The sequence below is a fragment of the Notechis scutatus genome, chromosome 6 (assembly GCF_049901735.1).
Source record: "Notechis scutatus isolate UNSWTSFEM ecotype Mainland chromosome 6, rNotScu1.2, whole genome shotgun sequence".
NCBI lineage: Eukaryota > Metazoa > Chordata > Lepidosauria > Squamata > Elapidae > Notechis > Notechis scutatus.
In genome coordinates this window covers 71923671-71941372 of record NC_142014.1, presented here as the reverse complement: position 1 = coordinate 71941372, position 17702 = coordinate 71923671, and the positions used below count along the sequence as shown (strand labels likewise).

Sequence of the window (17702 nt, the reverse complement as noted above, 5' to 3'; positions counted from 1 at the left end):
AGCTCGGGGAGGGCAAAAGCGCCCCTCCCGCCATAGTGCAGGAGGCTGACTAGGCCACGCACACCATGGCCATGCCCGCCCAGCAACCAAGCAGAGAACCCATTGCTAACATTTTTGAAGCGCACCCCTGCGAACATACCTAGTATTCCTTCTTCCTCCTCCTCCTTTCCCCCAAACAACAACTCTGTGAAGTCAGTTGGGCTGAGAGCAAGTGACTGGCTCAGGGTCACCCAACTGGCTTTTATGCCTGAGGTGGCACTAGAATTCAGTCTCCTGCTTTTCAGCCTGGCGCCTTAACCACTAGACCAGGGTTGTTTTTTCATCTAAACCTGTTTTTGCCTGCAATTAGGGAGACTTAACTGTATTCCTTCTCCCTCCTCCTCTTTCCCAGCCAGCACTTAAGTCCTTGGGCTGGAGCAACTCTGGGAGCTTTTTACCTGAAGTCTTCACTGGTCTTACAAGGGGCCAGGGGAACCCCAGCCTAGAACCACAATGGCTCTAAATTGTGTTGTAACACAGGGATATTTGGTTTGCTTACATTTGGCCCTGATGTGCAAATTCACAGGAAGGCCAGACAATTTTTATATGGGCCATCATCTATAAAAGTTTTGAAACCCTTTCTCTCTTATGCAGTAGCCAAACTCTATGCTGCTACCATGAAAATAAGGCATAACTGGTCACAACTGGTCACAAAGACTTGTGTTTATTCATCATTTCAGGTTTATTCCATATTAGGTATCTTGTTCTAAGTGATTTGTGTTTTTACTTCGTAGATTGCACTATTTTAGATTTATATCTGCATGTAATGCACCATTATAGTTGCATATGTTACATTTTTATTAGAGAGATTCCTAGTTACGCTTGTATTTTATCTTATCCTTGACATAAAATCCTCTTGATTTTACAGTACTTTTGTGTTGTATATTTTCAAAACTTGCTGGTGATTGACCAAACAAAAATTATTTTATTTGATGGTATGAGGCCCAATACAAAGACAGTGAGGCCAAGTGGGTAGATCCTGAGAATGTGTCAGAGGAAATCAGTATGATTTAAAAGATAAAGGCATACATCATGAAAAGTGCACTACCATTCCAACTTCATAAAATGAAAATGTGCTTAGCTTTCCAGACAAAAGTTCATCATCTATCAGACTAGCCAACAAATCTTCCATGTATTTAATATACATTAGTAAATGTTGAACATATGCCTAAGAAATCTTGTAGGAGCCAAAATCTGTCTTATATAGTTGCTTCATTAAGGAAAAAGGTCTACCTTGGTATTGGTTTCTGTTTCTATTTGCACAACTGGGCTATTTGATTAAAAACACATGCTCTTCCTTCCTTAACCCATATTTTAGTTTATTTTCCTCAAATAAAGTCCCTTTTAGGGCTCCAAAAGTAGTACCAATGTTACTTTTCAGTAGGTCTCTTCAGTCGATATATTTTGTTTCTGAAAACTGAGCAATTTAGCTGCAGATCACCCATAGACACTGTAAATTGTGAGATACAATAAATGCAATGTTATACCAAAAAGCAGCTATATGGTTTCTAGTTTCCCCTCATTTTTCTAAATATCTACTAATCCATATCCTACATCATTAAACCACTTTGGAGTTTGCTGCCTCTTTTACTGGGGTGTGTGTGTGTGTGTGTGTGTGTGTGTGTGTGTGTGTGTAGAACCCATGGAAAAATACAGAAAATCAAGTTGCTATGAGGTAACGTTATGGGAAACTTGATATATAGCTTATGTGTTTACAGAAAAATCTCCAGCAGTTAAAAATATTCATTACCTGAGAAGCAAAATATATCCCGGAGTGCCTCCAATTGATAAGGTATAGGAAGCGATTACAGATATCACCCAAAAATAGAGAAACTTTTTGGAGCATCTCTTTCCTCGTGGACAAGGACCCAAGAGAGCTGAAGAAAGCCTTGAGGAAACTTCTGGAAAGCCACACAGCTGCAGTCATAAAATATCTGAAACGAAGCAGACATAAGTGCGGGCTCATGCCCAGTGCTCAAATTTGAAGCAAGCTAAAAGGCTTACAATCGAATCAGTCGAAGTTGAAGAGGTCTACTCTAGTGAAAAGAAGGACATGGGGAGATGTGATAGCAGTGTTCCAATATCTCAAGGGCTGCCACAAAGAAAAGGGAGTCAAGCTATTCTCCAAAGCACAAGAAGGCAGGACAAGAAGCAGTGGATGGAAACTAATCAAGGAGACCTGATCTGATTGATTCTAGTCTTTGAACCAGGGGAAAGAAGGTGTTTACCATGTTTTTCCCACTTCCATTGGATGTTTTACAACCAGCGAGACAAGCTGAGATATATGTGATCCCGTTTTCTCCACATATAGGATTCCACTCATTTTGGGAGCATGCACATCCTGTTCATAGGAGGAGATTGGCTTGTTGCTAGTGGAGAAAAGAGAGAATGCTGAAAGATTGTTGTAGGTTGTTTCTCAACATTGGCCCAACCCCAGACCACAGTTGGAGCATAGCATCATTGGATACCACCCCAATGTTTCTTTCTTTCTTTTCTTTCTTTCTTTCTTTCTTTCTTTCTTTCTTTCTTTCTTTCTTTCTTTCTTTCTTTCTTTCTTTCTTTCTTTCTTTCTTTCTTTCTTTCTTTCTTTCTTTCTTTCTTTCTTTCTTTCTTTCTTCTCTTTTCCCCTCCTTTCCTTTTCTCCCTCTCTCTTTCCTTAGTGCCTTCCATTTGTGTCCTGCCTTTATTATTTTTACAAATAATTCAAGGCAGCAAACATAACCAACTGTTGGAGAGAGACTGGTTGAGCCAGGGGGAGGAGGTACCATGGAAGACAATGATGTAATTTAACAAGGTCACTACTACAGCATGAACTATCTCCTGGCACTGTCCCGTGGATTATCCCTCATAGGAGATGGTCAAGCCTGCCACCTCTGCATTTTTGCAACCATTTGTGAAAAGGGTGAGGAGCAGTAGGTAACCAAAGAAGGACGAGATCAAGGAGACCTTGGCTGCCCCCAACATGTTCAGCCTGAACTTCTTCATGAGCAAGCTTCCAGAGAACATCCCAAGAGCTACAGCAGGAATGTTGATGAGACCTAGAGTACCCACCATCCACAAGAAGCAAATAAACACAGTTATAAACTTATTTTTAGAAACTACTGGGATTTGACCAAGAAGCGTTTGTTATCTTCTTTTGTCCTATTCTTTAGAACAGGGGTCCCCAACCACCGGTCCGCAGACCGGTACCGGTCCGTGGAACAAATCCTACCGGGCCGCTGGTTTGCTGGCGCCGCCATCTAGTTTTGATGAAAAAGTGCTTCCGGTGAGCTTTTCCGGGTAGAAAGCTCACCGGAAGCACTTTTTCATCAAAACAAGATGTCGGCGCCCGGCTGATGCCGGTACCGGGCCGCGGCATAAAAAAGGTTGGGGACCACTGCTTTAGAACATTTTATGTATTGCACCCTCTACGTTAATCCTGGTATCTGCCGAGTTAGCATAGACAAAGGTTGCAATGGGCATGATTCTGGGGTGATAGAGCAGGGGTGTCAAACTCAATTTCATTGAGGGCTGCATCAGGGTTGTGTTTGACCTTAGTGGGGGTGGGGTGTCTGTGGCCAGGGGCGTGGCCGGGGTGGGCGTGGCCAGCTCGACATCACTCGAGTGGCCAAGTGCTAATGCAGGACTTCCTGAGACCCTCCCTCACTCTCCTTATAATCTCTTTCCTTCCTTGCTTGCTTGCTTGCTTGCTTGCTTCCTCCCTCCCTCCCATTTCTTCTTTTTCCTTTCCTCTCATTCTCCTTTCTTCTTCCTTCCCCGCTTTCCTTATTTGTCCTTCCTTGCTCTCTTCCCATCTTCCCATCTTTTTCTTTATCTTTCCTCTTTCCCCTTCTCCTTTCCTGACCCTTCTTGCATGCTCAAAGGCAAAGGGGGAAACATTTCTCCTTTTGTTTTGTTTTTAATTTGTTTTGCGAGCCCTCTGCTAGCGAAAACAGAGCTCGGTGGGGCATGCATGGACCTCCTGAGCTCATTTTTTTATGGCAGAGGTGCTGCAGGCTGGTCCTTTGCTGTTTCCACGGTGGCCCCAAAGGCCAAATCTAAGTGCCCCATAGGCTGGATCCAGTTTGCAGGCCTTCAGTTTGACAACCCTGTCATAGACAGTTTCATCTGTCAGCTTCTTTAGGGGGAATAGACATACCAAGGAGTCTAGATTCTTTTTTTCCTTCTCTAAAATAGATACACTAAGTATGAAAGCACCAATTTTAGTTCTTTGTGAGCAAAAAGCAAATAATCACATCACCAAACTCTGGCTGTTTGCAACTAGATTTTGACAGTATAGTTCTGGGAACTTTTTGGGGGTGCAAAAAAGTTTTGAGGGGGGAATCTCAGTGTAGCCCAAAGGCTGCAAATCAATCTTCCCTATATTACACGATCATTTTTAACATAGCATAATATTATCTGGACCTGTTTTAATTACTTGTGTTATAAAGCGGTAAGTCAACAACAATCAATATTTTGCATATTTTTTATAAACTCTATTCATTCTGTTTTCACAATCCCAAAGCATTTCACACATACCTGAAGGCTTAGCCACAAGAAAAGCTTAAAATACAATGGAAAGCACTGTGTTATGGATAAGAAGAAGCTTTTATAAATGCCTCTACTTCTCTTGAAACAGCATTTTCAAATTACGCTACAATTTAACAGGTGGAAGTCCAAGAAATGTCGTTTCCCAATTTCAAGGAATTCACACAATTCTTGAGTCATTTACAATAATAATAATAATAATAATAATAATAATAATAATAATAATAATAATAACAACAACAACAACAACAACAACTTTAATTGCAAACAAAGCAGATTAACTTCTCTTAATCCTCTATGAAAAATTAAGTATCTTATTTGACCAGATATTTGGCCCTAATATGGCAAAAAGCAATGTTATCCAAACCTGGCAGTTTTCAGAGGTATGGACTTTGCCTTCCAGAACAGTTAGGGAGTAGAATTCTACCATTCTGGATGTTGTAAATGGTGGAAAACTTCACATAGTTGATTTTAAGGGATCCCTTCAGGAAAGGGTGCTTTCACGAACCACTAGGATGGAGAAGATCTCCAAGTTCTTTCTGATTAATGCTAACTTTCCCTGAATTTTCCTGTGTCTACAATTAGTTGCAAATAGCATTGATGTGTTTTCAAGTTAGCCAGCTACAAAAATAAGTGCGGTCCATTGGATGTGCCAGACAAAAACAGTCTGAAAAGGAAGATAGAGCCACAGTATGTTAAACTTTATGTATCTGTATCACAGCTGTGCAATCATTTTTTTTTCAATCAAAAGGCTGTTTTTATCCATAGCAAGCCAAGGGACACATACATGCAGCCAAGGTAAAGACTAAATTTGATTTGATGTATAAGTGATTTAAAATTACATTAATTAAAAAAAACATGATTACTTCTTCAAGGAATGATTTCCCCCTCTGGTTCCCCCTATCAACATTATCATCAAGCCTTGGATTATGGATGTTTTTCTACATGTATTGAACTTCAAACAAAGTAGCATCTGCTTCAATCCCAGCCTCAAGAACCTCAACCATACCTATGATAAAATTGGTCTTGGAAGATGATTGTCCAAACTGTTGTTCAATATATTTTGGCTTATAGGTCACCATGCCAATGTGAGAATTGAATTGGATGATGCTAGAGCAGAGATATAAGCAGTAAACTGGATTTCCAAGGAGGCTTTTCAAGGAAGACAGGAACTCTGGAAAAAATAATGGATACTTGTTGGTTGGAAAGAAGTGAGAAATGAACACGGATGACAACTAGTTTCAAAATTGGTTGATCTGGTAACAACTGTTCATGGAAAATTGGAAGGAGCCTTAGTCATACTCAGATCCTTTCCCCACGACAAATATTTGTAATACATTGCTTTCTCTTTTTGTCATTTAGGAGGCCTTTGACTTTTGCTGCAAACTTTTTGTCTCCATCAAAGTGCCCACAGCCCTTGGAATGGTCAGTGTGTGGGTCACTGCAACCCACATAAAACTCATGTTGAATCCATTCAGGATCCCATTGCCAATGGGTCAATTGGGTTATATTCATTTTCTTAGTTAGATGTAATTCATCTGTTGCCCTCCAGATATTTTGGACTTCAAAACCTATTGGCTTTAGATTGAATGGTCAATTTAGCGAGGAGTTATGAGAACTACATTGAAAAGCTTCTGAAGGACATCATGTTGTCCACACTGGCTCTCTTGTTCAGAGCAAGGCAGTACTTTGTGCTGAGATTATATATTTATTTATTTTTATTTATTTATTTGTATCCCACCTTTATTACTTTCACAAGTAACACAAGGTGGTGAACATATCCAACATACCTTCCTCCTTCTATTTACCCCAACAATAACTGTGTGAGATGGGTTGGACTGAGAGAATGACTCGCCCAAAGTCACTCAACTGGCTTTCATGGCTTTGGAAGGGACTAGAACTCACAGTCTCTCCTGGTGACTGGTCCAAAGTCACTCAACTGGCTTTCATATCTAAGGTGGGACTAGAACTCACAGTCTCCTGGTGACTGGTCCAAAGTCACTCAACTGGCTTTCATATCTAAGGTGGGACTAGAACTCACAGTCTCCTGGTGACTGGTCCAAAGTCACTCAACTGGCTTTCATATCTAAGGTGGGACTAGAACTCACAGTCTCCTGGTGACTGGTCCAAAGTCACTCAACTGGCTTTCATATCTAAGATGGGACTAGAACTCACAGACTCCTTCTTTCTAGTCTTGTGCCTTAACCACTAGAGCAAGCTGGCTCTCCAACTAGTTTTCCAAATTATCAAACTAGTGATGTAGACAATGACTATCGAAGTGTCCAACAATGCATCTGTTAATTAGCCAGGTTCCCTCACCTTTTGCCATCTTGAAAAAATTGAAGTGGGTTTGGCAAGTGGCACAACAGTCCTTGTTCTCTTCTGCAATGAACCTGGATTGCTCAGTAGAATCTTTTCAGATCTCAGGCCTTGGAAGATGCTTGGGTAAGAACCAGAAGGGGATTGCAGCAAGGATGCTAACCATCCCAGCAATTAAGTAGCCAAGCCACCAAGCTCCTACCCAGTGGTGGGTCTTTGTGAGTGATGGCTAGGGTGCCTAAGAAGAGAAATGAAGGTTTTTGTTTTTTTTAAAATCAGTTTTAATTATTAAATGGCAACATGATTTTTAATATTGAGTAGATGTGGATTAAGGTAGTCTGGGCAGTGAATGGATCTTACATTGCTCTTTTTGTACTGCTTAAAACCTTCCCGATCGCATACTTTAATTCTGGCAATGTGGTTTGGTACCATCATTTTCTGGCAAATTACAATTTCCATTTAATGGAGTTTTTCTCCTTTAATATGGAGGCAAGAATTCCTGTCAGCTAGCACAATTAACCAGTGGAATGGCTTGCCTTCAGAAGTTGTGGGTGCTCGCTTCATCCATGGAGGTTTTTAAGAAGAGATTGGATGACCATTTGTCTGGAATGATATAGGTTCGCCTGCTTGAGCAGGGGGCTGGACTAGAAGACCTCCAAGGTCCCTTCCAATTCTGTTATTCTATGATCTGGGGGATTTTTCTTTCTACGTTTTCCTGCTGGTCTCACCTATTTTGATACCAAGATCACACCCACAATGGTGTTATTGCCTTTTTGGAGGGACAAACTCGCTGTAGTGTTATGCCTTTTTCCCATTGCAGCTTCAGAAGAAACCTTTATCCATGCCTTGTTTTCATAGTCTGTGGTTTGATTTTGGTGTCTTGGTCAAAAATAACGTGGGCATTTTGACTTGTAACAAAGACTGCCATTCATGTTCACCCATGTCTACGAAGCCAATGTCCACATACAGCTTGGCATACAAGGATCCCAAAAGAAACCCCAAAATGGGACCGAGAATTGCAACTGTCTGAACACATCCTGTCAAGAAAGTGGAAAGGCAGATCAGACCAAAAGGAATTCAGCTTGGTTTTTTTGAAGAAAGGGAAAAACTTTAAGTTGATCAAATAAAGCGAAAGAAAATAGAAAAATGTAGCAAAACACTGTAGAATAGGAAGAGCACCAGGGCTGGGCTGCTGGGGGTTCGCAGGGGTTCGGGAGAGCCCCTAGCTAAGATTCTGTGCAGTTCAGAGAACCCCCCCCCCAAAAAAATTCCCACTCCTGGCTGGCCCTGCCTACCCCTCCCCTCCCAGGAGTCCCCACGCGGCCTGTTTTGGGGTAAGTGCAGGATGCGCACGGAGGCTCAGGGAGAACAAGAAACAGGCCTTGCGGAAGGTCAGGAAGACCAGAAATGGGCCTTCCTGAACTTCCGGCTTCCAGAGAGCCTCTGGAGCCCGAGGAAGGCAAAAGGGTGGCCCCCCCAATGCCGTGGTGCAGGAGGCTGACTAGGCCACACCCACCATGGTCACGCCAACACAGCAACCAAGCAGAGAACCTGTAGCTAAAATTTTTGAAGCCCACCCCTGAACAGCACTTAGACTTTATATGCTTTCTAGTGCTTCGTAGTGCTTTATAGCTCTCTCTAAGAGGTTTACAGCAGTGGTCCTCAACCACCGGGCCCCAGACTGGTACTGGTCCGTGGATCATTTTGTACCGGGTCGCCTATTTTGCTTGGGCGCCACCATCTTGTTTCGATGGTGCTTGAGAAAGTGCTTCCGGGTAAGCTTGTCGGTCGTTGGTTGGAAAGCGGCGTCTAGGTGCTGAAGGAATCCTCGTGCCTTAGTTTCGTCGAAGAGGGGGGGGCGGCTTCGAACGAAGAGCCGTCCCAATGGCGGTGGAGTCTCGCGTTACTCAGGAGGAGATTAAGAAAGAGCCCGAAAAGCCCATCGACCGCGAGAAGGTACAAAGGAGGAGTTGAAGGTGGCGGGGAGAAGCGGGGGACAGCTGGCTGGCCGGTCGCTTGGCTCGCCTTGCCTTGGTCGTGTGTGCTGATGCCGGTACCGGTCCATGGATCATTTTGTACATTTTGTACCGGGCTGTGGTACAAAAAAGGTTGGGGGCCACTGGTTTACAGAGTCAGCATGTTGCTGTCAACCATCTGGGTCCTCCTTTTACTGACCTCAAAAGGATGGAAGGTTGAGTCAATCTTGAGCCAGTCAGGATTGAAAGAATTGAACTCCTGGCTGTGGGCAGAGTTTGCCTGCAATAGTGCAATACTGCATACTAACCATTGCACCATCAAGCTTCCTAATACAGCTATGAATACAGTCAGTAATATATAACAGATTTATAAGCATTAACTCTGTAAAATCAACAGGACCAGTCTGAATAACTAAATATGAAAGGGGTCTGTTTCCCCTAATATACAGTATATCTCGGTTTTATTGTTTTAAGGACATGTAACTGCTAGAGTCTTTAAAGTATAGAAATGGTGTAAATAAGTACTATTCTTAAATATAGTAATGTGTTCTGAATACTGAAATGATAGTTTATTTTTGCATTCAGCAAAGAGTTGAATAGTTGGTCGCTTAGATCTCCAACCTTTACATTCTGTATTTCTATGGGAAATGGGCTCTTTCTCACCGCTAATACCCCATTATTCATTCATATCTATATGATCATAATATTGCTGATGATCATTACACTTTTATGGATGAACAGGACCAACCAGCCCCGCCCTCCCCCCACACGCAAATCAAAACCTTATCAGCTACTCAGACTAACAAACTGGAACCCAGCACAAATCATGAAGCAGGACTCCAAAAATGACCAAGCAGAAGCTGTCAAGAACAAAGGACCAATTGGCTACTAACATTACAAAAATGACTAGTTACAGTTGGGCACAAACCAAGAACCAATCAGAGACCAGCCTTCACCAGCCTGCACCAACTGGAAATCAGCTCAGCTGAAAACTAATCAGAAATCAGGAACCCAGCCAGTCCCTCATCCATTGCCTTTGGATTGTGTCTCTGAAGATATTAGCCACAATTGCCAACAAAATATCAGAAGACTTTTCAATTTTCAATTCAACTGTGCAAAATAAATCCTTACGATTTATATTGATTGTTTCCTAGTATGATTTGATTGCTTATTGTACCCTGTGACTATTATTAAGTATTGTACCTGATGATTCTTGACTTTTGATGAATGTATCTTTTCTTTTATGTACACTGAGAGCATTTGCACCAAGACAAATTCCTTGTGTGTCCAATCACACTTGGCCAATAAAGAATTCTATCTATCTATCTAGAAGATAAATTTGGTTCATCATAACTTTCCTGCTTTAGGTCTATCAACTGTGTAGGTCTGAATGTAGATACAAGCCCAATTTGTGATGCAAATTTCAAAAAAACCCAATTACATCCAAACAAATTTGACAAGCCCCAAATACATCCAAATATATGTGGACAGTATTACAGAAACTTACGAACAAAATATATTTTCCTATTGAATTAGCTTTCTAAGTGGAAGAAATATTTTAAGCCAAAGTTTCTTAACCCTGGCAACTTTAAGAATTTAAACAATGTTTCTCAACCTTGACAACTTTAAGACAAGTGGACTTCTACTCCCAGAATTGCCCAGCCACCTCTGTGTTTAAATCCACATATTTTAGTTGCCAAGGGGATGAGTGTTTTAAGCAATTGCAACACTGATTTTGGCATAGCAATAGCATTATTTAGAATCCAAAATATTTTTTGGAAATGATAGAACTATCTTAAGCAAAAGAGTTTTCCTACATAAAATGTTTGTTCTTCAAAACCAGAACCAGAACAAAAGAATGCAATAAATGTTTGAAACCTTTCAAATGCAAGTGCTGGAGTATTAATCCCACCAAGTTAATTAAAGCTAAATTCTAAAGTGACAGGGGAAAAAAACAGATTGAAAAACATAAGGGGGAAAAATACATCCGGGAAGTTCTCAGCCACTTTAAACATCTATTTTCACAATTCTGGGCTTTAACTGTACCTTAATTCTTCCACATAATGTTCTTTTTTCCTTCGATGTGGAAGGTTCTGTTCATGAGGAAGATCTGTCAATGGACAATATCATGGGTATTGAGAAGAATTGAGCCTTCTCTTTAGATGAAGACTCCATTTTGGATATTGCCTTTCAATCAGTCTGCAATACATTGCACCATGTTATTTGAGGAACTGCCCTCAAGTTACCACAATTTTCTTAGTTCATTGTACTTCGTTCTATTGAAAAAGCACAATTCATGGCAAGAGGGAATGAAATTTCTAGTGAAACCCCAAAATTAGTGGAATTCCCTTCCTGGGACTAATACATTATTCGCTTTCCAGAGTACTTTGAAGGCAGTTGAATTTGATTTCACAGTTCAGTGCCATATTTTGATTAATTGATGCTTTTTAATTTAAACATTTTTAATGTAACAGTGTAATAATAGTGTCGTAAATGATGGCATCCCTCCCTCCATCCCTCCCTATATGTGCAAACTGGGAAGAACAATATGAAAGGAGAGTGGGTGAGAGAGGGAATAAATGAAGACTGAATCACAAAATCAGCCTAGGAAAGAAGAGAGAAACAACGGGGAAGAAGGAAAAGGATGAGACGTTGTGATTGGATGGAGTTGAGGTGCTCCTGAAAAGGAGACCACAGAGAAATTCAAAACACAAAAGGAGCAGTGAGATGGGTGGTGTATAAACACAGTGACTAAATAAATAAAATAAATAAACAAGAGAGAGGTGTATACACAGAGCTGAAGAGAGACTGGTTTGCCAAGGTAGAAAAGTATTGAGAAGTCTAGTCAGCATAAACTAGATTGTTAGATTTTCTTTCTTCTTTTCCTTTGCATGAATCAATCTTGCTTGGTTACTTAATGGTTAAAAGTGTTAATAGAAAATGGATCAATTTAATAACATGTTTCAGCATGTTGTGCAGCTGAAGTCATTCATATTCTAGTTTGGACATTCACTGATGTCTGACCAGATCTTCTGGAACTCCATGCAGTAGGGAGATCAGTGAGATTTGACTTTTCTTGGGTTGGAAGTACTCTGAATTTTCATTTCTCTCTGTTGGTCCTCTGCTAATGTTGGCTAACCAAAGTTGAAATTTTTTTTGTAGCAACTCACAGAAACCAAGTATCTTAAGGTGCTGGCCTAGAAACCAGGAATCTGTGGGTTCTAGTACCACCTTAGGTATGAAAGCTGGCTAGGTGACTTTGGGCCAATCACCAGGAGATGGTGAGTTCTAGTCCCACTGTAGGCCTGAAAGCCAGCTGGATGACTTTGGGCTAGTTACCCCCCCCCCCTCTCTTTTATAAAGTAATAAAGATGCGATAAAATCGAATAAATAATAAAACATTCGTAATTTTGCCTTTAGAGAACAAATGCTCTTTGCTATTAATCATATCAGTGCATGGCTTATATATGAGTGTATGGCTTTTGTAAAGATTCCCCCCCTAATATTAATTCCAAAGTTGGTGCCTTTCCAATTGGTTTGATACAATTTTGGGAGTTGTAAGCTTAAAACATCTAGAAGGTAACACAAAGGAGGGAGGGAACAGGATTATCACAAGATTTTGACATATCTTTTTCATGGCATGATGGAGGTTCACATGAGTCCTGCTGCCTTTGGAAATATCATAGAATAAGGCCTCGTGTGAAACTGACATCAAGAAGAGTGTAGAAGAATATGCGCCCTCAAGACTACCAAACCATAGTGAATACAGCTAAGCTATAGCTTTGCACAAATAGTTACCCAATTCATAAAGCAATTCGGACAAGTTGGTTAAAAACATACAAATGTTACCCAAAGCTTTGAATGTTGTCTTAGAATCTCTATTGCCAATAAGTTGTGATGAAATCACATTTTTGCTTTGCATGCAATTGGATTATATTTTCCTGGACTGTGTCTCTGCCTAATATGTTGAAGGCAATATGGATTATATTTGCTATATCTTTGCTAATTCAGTTTTTTTTATAAAATTCAGTTGTCTCAGCTACAAATTTTCAGTTTCAGTCACAAATTGACTTCCATGGGGACCTTACTTCATACTTAAGTGGTCAGTAGAGGGGGTGTGCATAAGTGTCCTACCGTGCTTATTGATGACATTGTATTTTTATTCTGTTCTCATTTTGGTTTGACAGATTCCAATACATAAATAAAATAAATAAATAATTAAATAAATAAGGCAACCCAATTTCCCTTGAATTTAAAGGCAGAGGATCTCTGAAAATTCTCATTATTTTTTGAAGAAGTTAGAAGAAACTTACCATTCTATTACTATGACTGATCATCAAAAATAGCAATTACAAAGATGCAAATGTTACTTTAAAAACTATGTTTTTTTTTAAAAGCTCCCCTTGCCATGGGAAGTCGACTCTGAAGTTTGGTTTTCATTAAAGTAATGGACAAACCACAAGTTTTTACATTCCTTATCTCGCCAGCCTTCATATTTCTTAGAAGCTACTTTCCTGAAGGAAGAAATAGGGATTCTCTTTCCTCCTAAGCTGTTAGGTGGAATGTGGTTGAGGGAAACCAGAGCCAGAGGTAGGTAGATCAAATGTCTGGAAGAAGGAAAACAAGACAAGCAAAGAAAAGGGGGAGGAGAAACAGGTTATTTGCTTTCCAGTAGGATTAGTATTTTTTTTTTATTACTGTTTTGATCCTGATCCCCTCTACATCTTTGCATTGGTCTTTTCCCTCCTCCTTTACAAATTCCAGGAGACCCTGAAATCCAAGCAATGGGATGGTTAAATGTGCTTGAGACCCTTCTCTCTAGACAGGCAGCAACTTTGACAGAATGCATGTGACAAAGTTCTCTCTCTCTCTCTCCTTCTCTCTCTCTCTCTCTCCTTCTCTCTCTCTTTCTAAAGACCTGGTTTTCTTAATTGCTGGTTCTCATGAAATTGAAGACTTAATGGGGAAGAGCAGGCCAAGCAAGAGGAAGAAAGTGGGTAGAAGGAAGAAGCTCTCTTTGGTTACGCTGAAGGTTTTCTGTGTAACTAGATTCTCTCCCTTCCCTTTCCTCCCAGATTATACTCTGGATGGTGTACAGCCATAAATAATAGCATTCTGAACATGGTCAATCTTCAGTTGTTGTTTTTAAGAAAGGGAAAAAGTGGAATAGAAATATGAATTACCACATACTGGCTTGGAAGCCTTCTTTCCTTTCCTTTCCTTTCCTTTCCTTTCCTTTCCTTTCCTTTCCTTTCCTTTCTATCTTCCTTTCCTTTCCTTTCCTTTCCTTTCCTTTCCTTTTCTTTCCTCCCCTCCCCTCCCTTCTCCTCTCCCCTCCCTTCCCTCTCCCTCCCTTCCTTCCCATCTCTTCTCCTCCCTTCTCTTTCCTTCCCCCTCCCCTCTTCCCCCTTTCCCTTCCCTTTGCTTCTCTTCCCTTCTTTTTCTTACTTTTCTCCCCCTCTCCCCTCCCCTCCCCCATCCCCTTCCCCTGTCCTATCCTATACTATCCTATCCTATCCTCTGAATGATCTGCACTGGGAGTCCATTGGCTACTTGATACAATTCAGGATATGGGTCCTGGCATATCAAGGCCTAAGTGGCTCAGGCCTTTACTCTGTCCAGGATGTCCTCTCCCGCTATGCCTACTTAGAGCAGCAGGAAAGTACTTTGAAAAGTGCTCCCAATACCTGAGACTTTACCTTCTCCGTGGATAGGATCTTCTTGGGTGTGGTTCCAAGGTGTACAATGCACTCCCGAAGGAGGTACGTTTGACTCCTATTCTTTCGGTTGGTAAAAAAAAAAAAAAAGACGTATCTTCTTTGGTGAATATACTTTATTTGAATGTTTTAATTAGGAAGCTACAATTGCTCTACAATGCGATGGTGTGGGCACAATTACGGGTGGTTCTTGACCAGGTTACCCTTTCGTTCTATGAGCTGTGCTGACTCCCCGCTGATGTCGGGATGTAATATGAAGTTCTGGTTAAGCTTAGGTACAGATACAGATTAACAGAGTTGGAAGGGACCTTGTAGGCATTCCAACACGAGTGATGTCGAACTGGCGACGCCCATCCTGGCGACGCCCAACCTGGATCCTGAGGTCAAACCCAACCCTGATGCGGCCCTCAATGAAATCAAGTTTGACACCCCTGTTTTAAAACATTTAAGAAATAAAATTCATGACGTTTAAAAAAATGAAAGTGGGAAGAGACATATTAAAGAGAAAATACACTGCTCAAAAAAATAAAGGGAACACAAAATAAGACATCCTAGATCTGAATGAATGAAATATTCTCATTAAATACTTTGTTCATTACATAGTTGAATGTGCTGACAACAAAATCACACAAAAATTATCAATGGAAATCAAATTTAGCAACCCATGGAGGTCTGGATTTGGAGTTACACTCAAAATTAAAGTGGAAAACAACACTACAGGCTGATCCAACTTTGATGTAATGTCCTTAAAACAAGTCAAAATGAGGCTCAGTAGTGTGTGTGGCCTCCACCTGCCTGTATGACCTCCCTACAACGCTGGGCATGCTCCTGATGAGGTGGCGGATGGTCTCCTGAGGGATCTCCTCCCACACCTGGACTAAAGCATCCCCCAACTCCTGGACAGTCTGTGGTGCAACGTGGTGTTGGCGGATGGAGCGAGACATGATGTCCTAGATGTGCTCAATTAAATTCAGGTCTGGGGAATGGGAGGGCCAGTCCATAGCATCAATGCCTTCGTCTTGCAGGAACTGCTGACACACTCCAGCCACATGAGATCCAGCATTGTCTTGCATTAGGAGGAACCCAGGGCCAATCGCACCAGCATATGGTCTCACAAGGGTTCTGAGGATCTCATCTCGGTACCTAATGGCAGTCAGGCTACCTCTGGCGAGCACATGGAGGGCTGTGCAGCCCCCTAAAGAAATGCCACCCCATACCATTACTGACCCACTGCCAACCGGTCATGCTGGAGGATGTTGCAGGCAGCAGAACATTCTCCATGGCGTCTCCAGACCCTGTCACGTCTGTCACATGTGCTCAGTGTGAACCTGCTTTCATCTGGGAAGAGCACAGGGCACCAGTGGCAAATTTGCCAATCTTGGTGTTCTCTGGCAAATGCCAAATGTCCTGCACGGTGTTGGGCTGTAAGCACAACCCCCACCTGTGGACGTCGGGCCCTCATACCACCCTCATGGAGTCTGTTTCTGACCATTTGAGCAGCCACATGCACATTTGTGGCCCGCTGGAGGTCATTTTGCAGGGCTCTGGCAGTGCTCCTCCTGTCCCTCCTTGCACAAAGGCAGAGGTAGCGGTCCTGATGCTGGGTTGTTGCCCTCCTATGGCCTCCTCCACGTCTCCTGATGTACTGGCCTGTCTTCTGGTAGTGCCTCCATGCTCTGGACACTACGCTGACAGACACAGCAAACCTTTTTGCCACAGCTCACATTGATGTGCCATCCTGGATGAGCTGCACTACCTGAGCCACTTGTGTGGGTTGTAGACTCCGTCTCATGCTACCATTAGAGTGAAAGCACCGCCAGCATTCAAAAGTGACCAAACCATCAGCCAGAAAGCATAGGAACTGAGAAGTGGTCTGTGGTCACCACCTGCAGAACCACTCCTTTATTGGGGATGTCTTGCTAACTGCCTATGCTTTCCACCTGTTGTCTACTCCATTTGCACAACAGCATGTGAAACTGATTGTCAATCAGTGTTGCTACCTAAGTGGACAGTTTGATTTCACAGAAGTGTTTTATTCATATCTGCAGATGTTCAGGTGTATTTCTATATATGCTTGATCTGCATGATCTGCATGTTTGATGTATGTTGTGTTTTTGGGTCAAAGGCCGTAATAAAGAGAGCCCACCAACTTCCTTGGTTCAAGTGCTGAACTCTTCTCATCGTTAATTTTTTTTTCTGATATAAAATCAGACATTGCATACCTGTTAATTAGGATCATTCTTTACTGTTCTCCATTCCAGGATGACAGAAAATGCTCCCTAATATTTTCTGGTGCCACTGTCTTTTCAGATGTTTGAAACCCTCATCCAGGCTAAAGTAGTGATGGGGGACCTGTGCCAGTGATGGCTAACCTTTTTCTCGTCGTGTGCTGAAAATGCACACTTGTGTGCGCACACGCCCATGCGTGCCTCCACCCCAATGCAATGCGCACGCAACCCCTGCCCCCCTGTGCATTTCGCATGACCCCTTCACATGCACTGCGTGCCACTGTGCATGTGTACACACCCAATGCTGCGCACCTGTGTGCATGCATAGTATGTCCCCAACCCCGTGCAAGTTCCCCCTGTGCATCTCCCCCCCATGCATGAGTGGCACATACCCGACAATTAGCTGGCTGGTGGGGGGCATGTGTACGCATGCACAGTGGGGCTGTTCTGGGTGACCTCTCGCATGCCAGCAGAAATAGCTCTGCATGCCACTTCCGGCATGCATGCCATAGGTTTGCCATCACGGATCTATGCCAAATGTGTCCTGGGTGACACACCAGGCCATTTTGGTGACATACCAAGCCCTTGGATGTTCAGCAAGCCACAGGAGAGGGCCTTGCTCTAGCATAGCCTCTGAGCCCTCCAAAAACCGGGCAAGGATTCTTATGCAATTTTTGGAGGCTCCAGAGCCACTATGATAGTAGGACCCTCTTGTATGACTTCCGGAGAAGAGTATCCGGAGAAGAGAGTACAAAAGAAAGGATGTCTGGAGAGGCCTCCTCCTCTTCCTGTCCCTCGCTCTGTCAAGGTGGGAATTTTCTGAATTTCTGACGCATCGAGTCCAAAAGGTTTGCCATCTAAGGCTAAGTGTACCTGTTGTGGCCTGTCGGTCGCTG

The 17702-nt window shown here is 42.3% G+C and overlaps 1 protein-coding gene across 1 annotated transcript; it reads right to left on the bottom strand.

Annotated features, from left to right (window-relative positions):
* Positions 1-1634: 1634 nt before the first annotated feature.
* On the bottom strand, positions 1635-7962 carry SLCO1C1 (solute carrier organic anion transporter family member 1C1; the record flags this gene model as incomplete). Its single annotated transcript, XM_087969154.1, is given in 9 exon segments — positions 1635-1925; positions 1928-1973; positions 2268-2380; positions 2839-2856; positions 2859-3077; positions 5576-5740; positions 6886-7093; positions 7095-7123; positions 7824-7962. Coding segments are annotated over 9 exon segments (1077 nt in total), but the record flags the coding sequence as incomplete, so codon positions are not given.
* Between the last annotated feature and the right edge of the window lie 9740 nt (positions 7963-17702).